Consider the following 15,609-nt stretch of genomic DNA (forward strand, 5'->3'; position numbering starts at 1 on the left):
TTTACCATTGCAAAACCAAAGAGCCCATTAATTAAGGCCCTCCTCCTCTACAGAAACTTGCAAACTGCATAGCAAGTCTCAGCCAGGGCCTCATTACACAAACACACAATCACATTGAAAATATTACCTTTTAAAAAATATATATATAAACTAATAATTTCTAAAGAGAATACATTTGGGACAAAGGCATTTCTTCGCTTGTTCGGAATCTAGACTCATACCGTGGGAGGACCGTGCTTTAAAAGCACAATGTGTTAACTCTCATTTTATCACCTGGGTCTTCCTTCTGACCGGTGAAGGAATTCTGACTGAGAATTATTTTTACTATAAGAATCTGTGGAAATCTCTCAAGATCCAGTACTGTTGGGTTTGAAACCATGAATTGACAATTTTAAGACACACTGAAAACTGTCTCTAATGGTTAGTGTTATTTTAAAAAACATATACACAACTTTGAACTTGTGTGAATGTAACTGACACTGATGAACATGTCCAGTGTCTTCCTGGTAGAGGTGAGCTGGAGAATGAAAGAACCCAGATACCATTGGGACCTACAAGAAGGGAAATGAAGGTGTGGTTTTGGTGCCTGGCTTCAAAGGCTAGTGGCAATCATGAACCTAATCTGTCTCTTTCCAGCTAGACCAATTTTCTGTAAAGACAGAAAAACCCCAGACAGCCAAACTTCCCCTACAAAAATGTTAATTTAACAATGTCCCAGTTTCCAAGCTATCTGCAGCTGATTTTTATAAGCACACTGATAACCCAGGCACCAGCAGGGTGAGGGAATGGCTAGTGTGCCAAAGCTTAGGCTCCCCAGCTCGGGGTCTAAGTCTTCCTTCTTTTCCCTGAAGTTCCAGCTCCTTGATGAACTTATGTTTACTCATTCCATTATTATTAAGGACAGAAATGAATAGACTAGAAAAGAGGTTCTTTTTTTTTTTCCCCATCCCAATAAATCATCCAGTAAATAGCACTGAACAGCCTCCAATCTTGATAGCTGGTTGCACATATGAACTCTGCTGTGTAAAATCAGCTAGTTCACGTTTTCTGGGTTCTCAGATCCTCTTGATAGCAGATCTCTTCCTTTGTGTGCCCAGCGCAGGGCACAGGCCCAGCAACTTCTCTCTGCTGCCTCACACAAACTGCATCAGACATACACATTCCACCTATTAGCATCCATTGTGGGAGGGGGAGTGTTAATAGTGACGGTAAACTCACTAAAAAATATCTAGACAGATTCAGATGCTAGACTTAAAGGACCTGCCACCTTAGGCTAAGTTTATGAAAATTATAAATATCGATTAAGAGCTAAATTCCTCTTTTAAACAAAATGGTTCTTCCTGAGATCCAGATTGACTAATTACTCCCCATAACTAATTTGCTCTGAGAGTCAAAGCCTCCTAGAGTATATATGAAGCTTCTTTGTGTTCAAACGCTTGGGGGGTGGGTAGGATCACTGCCTCACAAGGCAGGCTGTTTCAAATTTTTGACAACCTGTGGAGTTACAAAGTTCCTCCTTATACTGAGTCCAAATGACCTCCTATAGCTTTCACCAATTTGGTCTTGGATCTACGCTCTGGAGAGACACAAAATAAACCTAATCCTTCTACTAGACAGCTAATCTCTTTATATGATTCTCTTAAAAGAAATTGTGGTGACTCAGGCTACAATTCTATCAAGGATATAATAAACCCAATACCTTCCCCCTCCTCCTCCTTTTAGTGGCAGAGTGAGCTTATGTGAGTATACTTAACATGCTGGGAGAAGGGAAAATGCTCCTCTCTGGCAGGCCCCAGTGCTACAGGCCAATTCAAGATTCCAGTTTGGAGGCTGCCTATGGGCAATCAGAAATGGATGAGAGTCTCACAAAAGATAGTGCTGGACAGGCAGGATCCCTCAGATTTTTCTCTGTTACAACCCACAGCCTTCTGCTGGCTAAAGTGCATGTCTAGCCCCAGGGATTCTCCTTTTAGCCTGGATCAGGGGTCCTGGTTCTCAATCTTTTGTGTGCATTAGAACCCAGGGAGTTTTCCATAGGGCCCACCCCTTGAGATTTTGATTAGTAGAAATGAGGCAGGCCTAGTAATCTGTATTTTAACAAGCACTCCAGGTACTGATGTCCTTTCTACACTGATCTGAATGAAGAAAGAAAAGATGAGCCAAAAAATACCTTGTATTTTGGCTTTATTTAACCAGAAAGCACACACACTTATAACATTTAACTTATTGGTCCTATCCATTTAAACAAAATTATTAAATTTCATGTTATATAAATAATAAAAATAATACTTCATCATTTATTATTCATCTGATACTAATCATTAAGTCTATCAAAATTCTTCCAGAATAAGGAGAGGACTAGTAGCATCATTTGCAGGTTACAGACTGATAAACTGAAGTTTTGGGGGAAGCATTTAATATCGGCCTTCAGAAGGGAGCCAGGCTCCTGCACTGCAGCTAGTCCTGTCTCGGGCTGGCCAACAGAACCGGGTGGAGGACCAGCTTTGAGGAACTCTACAGGGAGAGTACGTTTTGGTCCAGCACTTAGCTGATCAACCTCGTGATTGAAGTTAACACAAAAATCACACCTGGATAAGCACCACCACACACATGCTATGCAATTTTGTGGGAGTTTTAATAAAGCTAAAGAGGGATTCTAGCACACAGGTTACAACAAGTTAAAATGCTTCACAGTAGTCTAAGTACCTGGGAAGTTTAATTATGCAAAGAAAACCCTCTTTCCTTTGAGAACAACAGACTTATTTCTTTTCAAAATAGCTGCTGTGGTTCTTTAACAAATATAAAGGGTGTCTCATCTCTAACTCAGCCTTGAAGTAATGCTGTCCCAAAGCAGCCCTGGTGACCTTGTTTCCTTGTGGCAAAGTGAACCCACGTCCTACCCAGTAATTTAGCACTTGGTAAACTGACTCAAAAAGTTGAGCAGCAAATTTAGTAAAAGGTTTTGGTGATAGGAACTTACTTTCCTACTACGACACTTCATGCATATTTGTTGCAAAATAAACTTATTTTAGAATAAAAGTAGCAAAGGCATCTAACTTTCATTTTCTGTCAGGGATGAAGACTTCACTGGTTGGCTGACCTTCCTCTTCTTCCTGGAGCTCTCAGAACTTTGCTGACTGTACACAAAATTCATTCTTTGAATCTGTGAGAATCATCAGAGATAGGCACAATTCAGCAGAGATTTTGACATCTGCACAAGGCATATACAAGACAGGTAGACTAAGCATTAATCCCTCTTGCTGCATAACCAATCTAAACCTGCTTTCCTGTGGGCTGGTTTAGCCCTGCACAGAGGCCCTGCTGCCAGTATCAGAGTCTGGAATTCAAAGTTTCAGGAGCTGAGGCCCCTGGATGCAGCCAGTTTCAGGGGCAATTTCTTGGCTCTCTTTAGTGAATTCAGCACATCCAGCTCTTGAGAGAAGAGTTGTCAAGGTGTGGGGCCAACAAGGGGCAATTAAGGGTCAGGAGAGATCTAGGGCACTGGTTGGTTTAGAGGCAAATAGAATTGAAGTCCCTTTTCAGTTAGCAGAAACATACAGCCATATTATTATTTTTTTAATCGTAGGTTCAGATTAATGAATTAGGAAGCACCATGGCCCTTCTTTCTGCTTGATGAGACTTATATGTTATTGATTTAAGACAAGTTGATTAGTGAATCATCATAGACATATATTTCTCCATTGGACTCAACTTTGGTAAAGATTTTAGAATTTATATTTGCTTAACTGAGTGAACAACCAGATGTCAGACAATCCCTAATGCCTGGAATTTCAAGAAACACATGGAGGGCATTTTTATATTTTCCAGCCACTAGATGGGAGGAAAGGTTTTTCCATGTTCTCTGTTCTTTCTTTGGAGGAAAATGGAATAAGATATATATTTTTAAGCAAGACTTAGAATATCTAATAGAGGTTCCAACATTATTCTTTTTTTATTTTGTTATAGATACAGGTTATTATTATTGACATGTTTTTACTACAAAATAGTGGAAATGTCATTAAAGCATTTAAGTACCATTTAGAACCAAAGATTGGGTCTACAAATGGCTAATTTAATCACTAACTTTTCGTTTTAGAAAGTAGTTGAATTTCTGATCTCAGAAACCACAAATTCCCTTTGGCTTAAACCAAGACATTGACTATATAGAGCAGTAAAACTCTGAGAATATAAGTAGAGCTGCTTTTCAAGTAACTGGTTTGCTTAGATATGCAAAGTTTGAAATGGTCTGCTCTAAAGGAAAGGAAATAGCAACATAAAAACCCAAAGCACAAAAACCAACTTCTGCATCTAGGAGATGAATTTTTTACAGTGTAGCTGTAAGAAAAAGTACTTGGTAAAATTCAGCTTTTTAAAAAATGTTGCTTGGGCATGCTTTCTATTCAAATGAAATTATCCTCACGTCTATCAAGTCTGGATACACTGGGAAGAAAACAAGATGGGTGTACAAGTTGGTCTGATGGTTTAATAGTGTTTTTCTCTTTTTCTTCTTTGCTCAAAAGTAAACCAGAGTTTTATTACAAGTTTTAGAGCTGTAATTTTATTACAGTGAGTTCATCAGAACATCTTTAATAATGTATACAATCTCAGGGCAACCAGTGAGGTCTGGGAAGTCTCACTGGTTTATAGAAAACTAGTGGGTTCGAAAGCAAGTGTGTGATCAGTCAGGGGATACTTCCTAACATAGATCAATAGTCCATATTCTGAACTATATAAACCAACAAATTTATCCATAGAAAGCAACATGTTTTTGAGAAACATTTTTCAGGTGTGTTCTAACTGGCTGAGTTTGCACCTTTGATGCCAAAGCCACACAGGGAAGCATTCCCCTGGAGGTGTCCAAGTTAAAAACCTGGGAGTTGAGGGAGACCTTCAAGATGGCGTAGGAGTAAGATGTGGAGATCACCTTCCTCCCCACAAATACATCAGAAATACATCTACATGTGGAACAACTCCTACAGAACACCTACTGAACACTGGCAGAAGACCTCAGACTTCCCAAAAGGCAAGAAACTCTCCACGTACCTGGCCATGTGGCTGACAGGGTCTTGGTACTCTGGCTGGGTGTCAGGCCTGTGCCTCTGAGGTGGGAGAGCCGAGTTCAGGACATTGGTCCACCAGAGACCTTCCAGCTCCATGTAATATCAAACAGCGAAAGCTCTCCCAGAGATCTCCATCTCAACGTTAAGACCCAGCTCCACTCAACAACCAGCAAGCTACAGGGCTGGACACCCTATGCCAAACAACTAGCAAGACAGGAACACAACCCCACCCATTAGCAGAGAGGCTGCCTAAAATCATAATAAGGTCACAGACACCCCAAAACACACCACCAGACGCAGTCCTGCCCACCAGAAAGACAAGATCCAGCCTCATCCACTAGAACACAGGCACTAGTCCCCTCCACCAGGAAGCCTGCACAACCCACTGAACCAACCTTAGCCACTGGGGGCAGACACCAAAAACAACAGGAACTACAAACCTGCAGCCTGCGAAAAGGAGACCCCAAACACAGTAAGTTAAGCAAAATGAGAAGACAGAGAAACACACAGCAGATGAAGGAGCAAGGTAAAACTGCAGAAATACAAAGGATCATGAGAGATTACTACAAGCAACTATATGCCAATAAAATGGACAACCTGTAAGAAATGGACAAATTCTTAGAAAAGCACAACCTTCTAAGACTGAACCAGGAAGAAACAGAAAATATAAACAGACCAATCACAAGCACTGAAATTGAGACTGTGATTAAAAATCTTCCAACAAACAAAAGCCCAGGACTAGATGGCTTCACAGGCGAATTCTGTCAAACATTTAGAGAAGAGCTAACACCTATCCTTCTTAAACTCTTCCAAAATATAGCAGAGGGAGGAACACTCCCAAACTCATTCTATGAGGCCACCATCACCCTGATACGAAAACCAGACAAAGATGTCACAAAGGAAGAAAACTACAGGCCAATATCACTGATGAACATAGATGCAAAAATCCTCAACAAAACACTAGCAAACAGAATCCAACAGCACATTAAAAGGATCATACACCATGATCAAGTGGGATTTATCCCAGGAATGCAAGGATTCTTCAATATACGCAAATCAATCAATGTGATACACCATATTAACAAATTGAAGGAGAAAAACCATATCATCATCCCAATAGATGCAGAAAAAGCTGTTGACAAAATTCAACACCCATTTATGATAAAAACCCTCCAGAAAGTAGGCGTAGAGGGAACTTACCTCAACATAATAAAGGGCATATATGACAAACCCACAGCCAACATCATTCTCAATGGTGAAAAACTGAAGCCATTTCCTCTAAGATCAGGAACAAGACAAGGTTGTCCACTCTTACCACAATTATTCAACATAGTTTTAGAAGTTTTAGCCACAGCAATCAGAGAAGAAGAAGAAATAAAAGGAATCCAAATTGGAAAAGAAGAAGTAAAACTGTCACTGTTTGCAGATGACATGATACTATACATAGAGAATCCTAAAGATTCTACCAGAAAACTACTAGAGCTAATCAATGAATTTGGTAAAGTAGCAGGATACAAAATGAATGCACAGAAATCTCTTGCATTTCTATACACTAATTATGAAAAATCTGAAAGAGAAATTAAGGAAACACTCCCATTTACCATTGCAACAAAAATAATAAAATACCTAGGAATAAACCTACCTAAGGAGACAAAAGACCTGTATGCAGAAAACTATAAGACACTGATGAAAGAAATTAAAGATGATACAAACAGATGGAGAGATATACCATGTTCTTGGATTGGAAAAATCAACATTGTGAAAATGACTATACTACCCAAAGCAATCTACAGATTCAATGCAATCCCTATCAAACTACCACTGGCATTTTTCACAGAACTAGAACAAAAAATTTCACAATGTGTATGGAAACACAAAAGACCCTGAATAGCCAAAGCAATCTTGAGAAAGAAAAACAGAGCTGGAGGAATCAGACTCTCTGACTTCAGACTATGCTACAAAGCTACAGTAATCAAGACAGTATGGTACTGGCACAAAAACATAAATATAGATCAATGGAACAGGATAGAAAGCCCAGAGATAACCCCACGCACATATGGTCACCTTATCTTTGATAAAGGAGGCAAGAATATACAATGGAGAAAAGACAGCCTCTTCAATAAGTGGTGCTGGGAAAACTGGACAGCTACATGTAAGAGAATGAAATTAGAACACTCCCTAACACCATACACAAAAATAAACTCAAAATGGATTAAAGACCTAAATGTAAGGCCAGACACTGTCAAACTCTTAGAGGAAAACATAGGCAGAACACTCTATGACATAAATCACAGCAAGATCCTTTTTGACCCACCTCCTAGAGAAATGGAAATAAAAACAAAAATAAACAAATGGGACCTAATGAAACTTCAAATCTTCCTCACAGCAAAGGAAACTATAAACAACATGAAAAGACAACCCTTAGAATGGGAGAAAATATTTGCAAACGAAGCAATGACAAAGGATTAATCTTCAAAATATACAAGCAGCTCATGCAGCTCAGTATCAAAAAAACAAACAACCCAATCCAAAAATGGGCAGAAGACCTAAACAGACATTTCTCCAAAGAAGATATACAGATTGCCAACAAACACATGAAAGGATGCTCAACATCACTAATCATTAGAGAAATGCAAATGAGGTATCACCTCACACTTGTCAGAATAGCCGTCATCAAAAAATCTACAAAAAAAAAAAATCTACAAACAATAAATGCTGGAAAGGGTGTGGAGAAAAGGGAACCCTCTTGCACTGTTGGTGGGAATGTAAATTGATACAGCCACTATGGAGAACAGTATGCAGGTTCCTCAAAAAACTAAAAAATAGAACTACCATACGACCCAGCAGTCCTACTACTGGGCATATACCCTGAGAAAACCATAATTCAAAAAGAGTCATGTACCACAATATTCATTGCAGCTCTATTTACAATAACCAGGACATGGAAGCAACCTAAGTGTCCATCGACAGATGAATGGATAAAGAAGATGTGGCATATATATACAATGGAATATTACTCAGCCATAAAAAGCAATGAAATTGAGTTATTTGTAGTGAGGTGGATGGACCTAGAGACTGTCATACAGAGTGAAGTAAGTCAGAAAGAGAAAAATAAATACCATATGCTAACACATATATATGGAATCTAAAAAAAAAAAAAATGGGGCTTCCCTGGTGGCACAGTGGTTGAGAGTCCACCTGCCGATGCAGGGGACACGGGTTCGTGCCCTGGTCCGGGAGGGTCCCACATGCCGTGGAGCGGCTGGGCCCGTGAGCCATGGCCGCTGAGCCTGCGCATCCGGAGGCTGTGCTCCGCAACAGGAGAGGCCACAGCAGTGTGAGGCCCGCGTACAGGAAAAAAAAAAAAAAATCCCTGCCCTGTAGATTTTACAATCTGGCCATGTTACTTTTTGGCTTAATGATTTCCAATGGCATCTCACTACTTTTAGGACAAAGTCCAAAGTTCCTGCCTTGGCTTTTCATACACCATCAGTGGTTCTTTACACTTCTAGGGAAGGAGAGGGGTCACAGATTGGCTCTAAAACCCTGATGAAAGCTCTGCAGTCATTCCTTAGAAAATTGCTCCCACTCCCACTCCCACACTCATCCACTGTGATGGGCCGTTTGAGGGGCTCCTACCCCCCGAATACCTCCCAATTAGAGCCACCCCCCCTCAGGGCCTGGCTGTGCCCAGCAGTACCAGCCTCATCTCCTCTACTCTGCCTCTCACTCTCTGCCCTCTCAGTTTTCTCATACCTTGCTTCGTCTTGATTCTGGACCTTTGCACATGATATTCCTTCTGTTGAAAAAGCTCTTTCCCCTACACCAGCCCTCTTTTTGCCTAATAAATTCCTACTCATTCTTCAGATCTCAGCTGAAAAATTATTTCCTTAAAGAAACTTTCCTTCCCCTATTCCAATTAAGTTAGGTACCCCAGTCATATGCTGTTAATAGAGTTCCAAGACATCAGGGACATGCCTGTATTGGTCACAACTTACATTAGAAGGGGCTTAACACATTTTTTTTAATGGATGAATGAATGAATGAATGAATCTGTCTTCAAAGAGCACTCTGCCTGCTGTATAGAAAGGTATTGGAGGCATCAAATGGATGCAGGGTGATGAGTCATGCTACTGTAGTAGCCAGATAATAACTTGGATACCAGTGCAGATGGAGAGAAGTCAACAGTGAAATATTTAGAAGGTAGAGTCAGAAGGATGATCAACTGGATACAGTGGTAAAGCTGAGGTAGGTGGGTCAATAATGACTCTTGGTTTCTGGTTTAGCTAACTTAATGGATGGAGGGACTGTTGTCTCAGGCAGAGAACAATGAGAGTTTTGAACCTGCTGTGTTTGGAGTACCTGAGAAACCCCAAGTAGACGTATTGAATCGGCAGCTATATGTGGAAATCTGGAGCTCAGGACAAAAGTCTGGGTTGGACACGTAAATTTAAGAGTCATCAGCATATGGAGGCTAATTAATGCCATGGGTGTGGAAGAGATTGCTTATTGAGAGATCAGAGCGTGAGAAGGGAAAGGGGCCAGGACATAGCCGTAAGGAACTCCAATAGTTAGAGATCAGGTGGAAGATGAGCCAACAAAGAAGGTTGAGAAAGAGAGAGAGAAAAGAAGTCTAGCAGACTGTCCTACAAAGAAAGCCAAGAGAAGAGAGTTTTAAGAAGGAGTAGAGAAAATAAAAGAGGTGAGGGTGGTGGTCAGTAGTGTCAGGTATTGCTGAGAGGTCAAGATAAGGAGTGAAATATGTCTACTTGATTTAGCCACATGGAGGTTACTAGGGGCATTGGATTGTTCAGGGCAGAAGTCACCTTGAAGTCGTTGAAGAATGCATAAAAAATTAAAGAAATTGAGACAGCAAGTATGCAAAGTTTTATCAAAATCAAGAGGGAGTGACCAGCTCAGCCTGGGGAATTTAGAGAAGCCTCCTTAGCAGAAGAGGGATGTTGAGCTGGGTCTTGAAGAACGAGTAGGAGTTCACCGTACTGGAGATGGGGGTGGATAGGAGAGATCCTTCTAGGTGGAAGGTTCATTCAGCATGTTTAAAGACACTAAGGCATAAAAAGACACAGAAGGTATATGGGACAGTGAGAAATGTCCCTTCATTAGATTGGCTCTTAGGGTGAGGTGTTATATATCCGACACACTCCTGTTAAAAATATAAATTCCCCTGGAATTATTACTCAATATGATGTTAGTGTAAATTAACTTATCAAATGTCTCTAAGTGGCAGCCTGCTGAAAGCAGGGCCTCACAGGCTTTGGGAAGAAGATAGATAAGTATCAATATAGAAAAAGCAGTTCAGGGCAGTGTGCTTTGCTTTAGGAGGTAGATCTGTGTGGCGGACCAAGGGGTGGGCAGCCCCAGACACCCAGGAAATATTGTGAGTACTTCTGTGCCTGGGGTGAGAGTGCAGTGAATTTTGCTTACTTCAAAATTGTCAGGTCAGGTATGGCAAAATGTTTTTCTTTAGAAAGAAGTTCCTAGATCAAGGAAATTTATGGTTCAGAGAGGGTCTGTGCCCCTGTAAGTTACAGCAGTGATGTTAGTTTTGAATCCTTTCCCTTAACATTTATCTTTTTTGTACAATGAAAGGTAGATCAACAGCAATTATAAAATAAATGCTATTAGCATAAATGGAGCTCGTGTTAACATTGAGATGAATGAGCAGTAAGAAACCAAATACCTAAAGAGAATGCTTACCTCCAATTCCAGTAGAGCTGTGAACTCTCTGATATGTTGGGAAGTGTCTCATGTTTTACTGAGATTTATGAAGAGTTTGCCCATTAACTTACTTTCTTGATTTTCTGTAGTTTATGCCCAGGGTTCTGGACCATGTTTATCTCTATTTGGGAGGTAAATATGTATTCTCCTTAGCGTCATAATCACATATTTCCATTAATCTCTAAAAGTTATTATATCGGTTCTGCCTTCCTCTGTATTTTCTAAGGCATCATATGGCTTTAAAGTTCTATAATTAATTCAGTTATTCAACAAATGTTTTTGAGCATCTTCTCTGTGTCCTTCATTGTGCTGAGCACTAAAGACACAAAGCTGATCAAGACATACTTCAAGTCCTTAAAGAGATTATGGTGGGGAAACAAACTGGCTACAGATGAAATGATAGAGTCACGTATAGGGTACAGTAAAGGTTCCAAAAAGATCTTATCAGCTCTTCCTGGGGAGGCCTGGCAAGGCTTCAAAGGGAATGTGAAACTTGAACTAAGTACTGCAAGATGAGCAGACATTCACCAGGCAAATGGCATTAGGGACTGATCTTGCAGAGAGAACATTCTAGACAAAAGCACAGGGACAGAGATATAAAGCAGAATACTCCTGGAGAATTGGGAATTGTTCAGTGGGACTAACAGGAAGGGCATAGGGTGGTGGGCTGGGTTCAGACAATGTCATTCTCCGAAGTTTGGACTTTGTACTATAGTGGAGTGCCGCTGAAGGGTTCTAAGAGCAGATTTGTTTTAGAAAAGTCCCTATGGCAGCATTGTGAGGGGTGAGCTGGGGAGGAGTGTGACAAGAAGCAATGAGGCTACTTCAAGGAAGAACAAGAGCAGCAGTGAGGTTAGACAGGAGAGGGCTAAAGCGGCAGAGGTCCGAAGAGAGAGAGAATGAAGGCCTGAACCTGAACCCTAACATATCTTTGCCATCCATTGTAATGGGCACAGAGGTGGCAAAAGAAAGAAAGGAGTAAAAAATGACAAGAATTACCCAGGTAATGCCATTGACAAAGATGGGAAACAGAGGAAGCTAAGGGGGTAGGTGGTAGAAACAAGGTGGGGAGGATGGATGGAGAAATAACTGACTCTGTTTTCAAGATTCTGAATTGGAGGTGAGATATCCAAATGAAGATGTCCACCAAGGCACTGACTATGTGACCTGGAGCTCAGGATGGAAGACACTGCCTCAGGAGCACGTGTAGAAAGTGTATTCACTTTGGATAAAAGACGGACTATTACTTGAGGTCTGCAGGAGGGTGGTAAAAGTGGATATAGATACAGGTACATCTTTAAATAGGGGGCAGGAAGTTGAATGATCTATACCTGATGGCCTTAATTATTTCTATGAAGTAGAGTTTAGGTCATCTGTTTAGAAAGGGAGTGAATTGTCATGGGTGGCACTTAAGACACTTATGTGATAAAAGTATGGACAATGGGAAAGGAGCCAATAATGCACTTTCAAAACTAATAGTTATTGCTTAGAATCCAGATAACTTTAAGATATATCACCTTCAAATTAAAATATTTAAGTTTGACATATTAAAATTTTTGCTCTTCTTTTTACAAACATTTGAAGTCTTACAACAGACTGTGCTAAGAACATCACAAATGTTATGTCATTTATTCCTTGCAATAACTATGTGGACAGGGAGGGGGTTTTTATTCCTCTTCTACAGATTTAGAAACTGAAGCTCAGAGAAGTGAAATGACTTGTCCAGTTCACACATTTAGTAAGTAGAAGTCTTGAACACAGGTCTCCTGACTTCAAATTTAGTGCTCCTTATAATTTGCTTTCAACCCAAAGGGGTAAACAAAGGTAGGAAATTGCAGGAGAGGCTGTCAGAACTCTATGCAGGGTTCTTGGGCTTCTATCTGTGGTTGACCATTATTGGGCATAGCCTACTGCAACCTCAAACTAAAGCCAAAACTGAGTTCATTCATTTTCCTTTGTAACCAATTTTTCCTCATGACTTTTCAATTTCTGTTAATCACCATTTCCCAGTCATCAAAGGTGGAAAACACAGTCACCCTAGATTCCTCTCTCATTTCCTAATGCCTACACAGAGTTCTTGTAATGAGTAAATGAAATAGCACAGATAGAGCACCTGGTACATCTCATATGTGCGAGTCATTTAGTGACTGGTGGCTGTTATCTCTACTGCCACAGGTATCCCTACTCCAGCCAAACTGGATCCTTGTGGTTTAAAAGGCTGAAAAATGGGCCACCAAAAGATTGTGCATGTCGTAGTCCCTGGAGCCTGTGAATGTTACCTTATTTGGCAAAAAAGGCATGGGGTTGGGGGGGCAGTCTTTGCAGATGTGATTAAGGATCTTGAGATGAAAAGATTTTCCTGGATTATCCAGGCAGACCCTACATATAAGCACATATATTTTTATAAGAGGGAAGCAGAGGGAGATTCGAACACTGACAGAAAAGAAGACAGTGTGACTGCTGAGGCAGAAACTGGAGTGATGTGCCCACAAGCCAAGGAACGCCAGCAGCCACCAGATGCTGGAAAAAGCAAAGAACCGACTCTCCCCTAGAGCTTTTAGAGGGGGTGTGGCTTGATTTCAGCCCAGTGACACTGATTTTGGACTTCTGGCCTCTAGTGAGAGAAAACATTCCTGATGTTTTAAGCCAGTAAATTTGTGGTAATTTGTTACAGCAGCCCTAGGAAACTAATACAGTTATTCCCCAAACACACCTCATTCTTTTCCCTCTTCTCTATTTCCTCCACATTTCAGAATACAGAAATCTTCTATTACTTGCTCTCTTAAATTTTGAATAATTCCTTCAAGATCAATCTCTAAAAGTATTTCATCCACAGAGCCTTTCCTGTTTCTTTAATCTAATATGAGCTTTCTTTCTTGAGCGAATACCCACAGCCCATTTTTTGTAATTAAGTTTTCCTGACAGCATTAATATTTGTAAACAATTTGTCCTTTACCTGGGACAGGGTTTTCTGTTCTTTAGGAATTCATTTGTATTAATGTTATGATCTTTAGACTCTCTGCAATGCTTTACGTGTGTCTCACATCAGTAATTCTTTTGCTACCTACCTCTACTACCTACAAAAGTATTCAATTACATAGTTATTCACATAGCCTAAAGCTGCACTGTCTATTATGGTAGCCATTAGCCATACATGACCATTTAAATTTAAATTAATCAAAATTAAATAAAATTTAGAATTCAGTTTAGTCAGTTGCTTTAGTCACATTTCAAGTGTTCAAAAGTCACATGTGGGTGCTCAGTTCAAGTGCTGAATAAATAACCACATATCAGACATCACAGATATAGAACATTTTCATCGTCACAGAAGTTCTACTGGACAGAACTGCTTTACAGAGGCAATCTATATAATGCAAGCAAACAAGTTTCCTAGGGACCATGGTGATAATAGGAATACAGAAATTAGAAATAAATTTTCCTCAAAATGCAAAGACTTGTTATTGTAAAAATGTCACAATTTTCCCAAGATAATTTTATCAAACCAATGCAATCCCCATCAATATCCCAATAATATGTCTTTTGGAACTTATTAAGATGATTCTAGTAGTTGTCTAGAAGTGAAAATACACAGGAAAATCTCTCAAATACTGAAATAGAGGAACTATGAGGGGAAAAAGAGTTGCCCATCCAGACAGCAAAACATAAATGTAGAGTAATTAAAACACAATAGCAGTAATATAGGAATAGACATATGGATCAATACAGTAAAATAGAATAGCAAGTATAAAAACCTATATATCTATGGGTTTTTAATTTATGATAAAAGTGGCATTCAAATTATCAGGGAAAGGGTAGATGATTCAAGTACCAACACAATGGGAAAACTTTCTCACACCAGGAAAAAAATATTCTAGCTAGCTTAGGGAGCCAAAAGTAAAAAGCAAAACTACTTCATTAGGAGAAAATGTAGAAAAACTTATCAGAAGAAAATATGGAAAACTTTGTTTACAGCTTTAGCACTGTAAAAACCTTTTTAAGCAAGTATGAAATGATGAAACCATGGAAAGTTACCCTGTGTTCCTAAATTGGAAGACATAATATTGTTAAGATGTCAATACTACCCAAAGCAATCTACAGATTCAATACAATCCCTGTCAAAATCCTAATGAAGTTTTTTTTTGCAGAAATAGAAAAATCCATTCTAAAATTCATATGAAATCTCATGGGACCCTGAATTGCCAAAACAACCTTGGAAGAGAAGAACAAAGTTGAAAGCCTCACACTTCCAGATTTCAAAATTTACAACAAAGCTACAGTGATCAAAACATGGTACTGGCATAAAGACAGACGTGTAGACCAAGGAATAGCATAGAGAGCCCAGAAATAAACCTTCACTTATATGGTCAAATGAGTTTTTTCTTTTTAAAGTTTCTCATAGAGTTTTTTAAAAAATAAATTTATTTTATTTATTTATTTTTGGCTGTGTTGGGTCTTCGTTGCTGCACGTGGGCTTTCTCTAGTTGCGGCAAGTGGGGGCTACTCTTCGTTGCAGTGCGTGGGCTTCTCATTGCGGTGTCTTCTCTTGTTGTGGAGCATGGGCTCTAGGCACGCGGGCTTCAGTAGTTGTGGTGCGTGGGCTCAGTAGTTGTGGCTCGCGGGCTGTAGAGCACAGGTTCAGTAGTTGTGGCGCATGGGCTTAATTGCTCCGTGGCATGTTGGATCTTCCCAGACCAGGGCTCGAACCTGTCTCCCCTGCATTGGCATGTGGATTCTTAACCACTGCACACCAGGGAAGCCCAGCTCAAATGATTTTTGACAAGGATGTCAATAGGATTCAGTGCGGAAACTA

General features: G+C 40.0%; 1 protein-coding gene across 1 annotated transcript in view; it reads right to left on the bottom strand.

The window, feature by feature from the left end:
• Window positions 1-3,059: 3,059 nt before the first annotated feature.
• HORMAD2 (HORMA domain containing 2) overlaps window positions 3,060-15,609 on the bottom strand; it is a 67,725-nt gene continuing 55,175 nt past the window's right edge. The window contains 2 exon segments of the mRNA XM_060121721.1: window positions 3,060-3,082; window positions 3,085-3,163. Of these exon segments, the coding sequence (XP_059977704.1) occupies window positions 3,060-3,082; window positions 3,085-3,163 (102 nt within the window).

This window comes from Lagenorhynchus albirostris, chromosome 14 (assembly GCF_949774975.1).
Source record: "Lagenorhynchus albirostris chromosome 14, mLagAlb1.1, whole genome shotgun sequence".
NCBI classification, from domain to species: Eukaryota; Metazoa; Chordata; class Mammalia; order Artiodactyla; family Delphinidae; genus Lagenorhynchus; species Lagenorhynchus albirostris.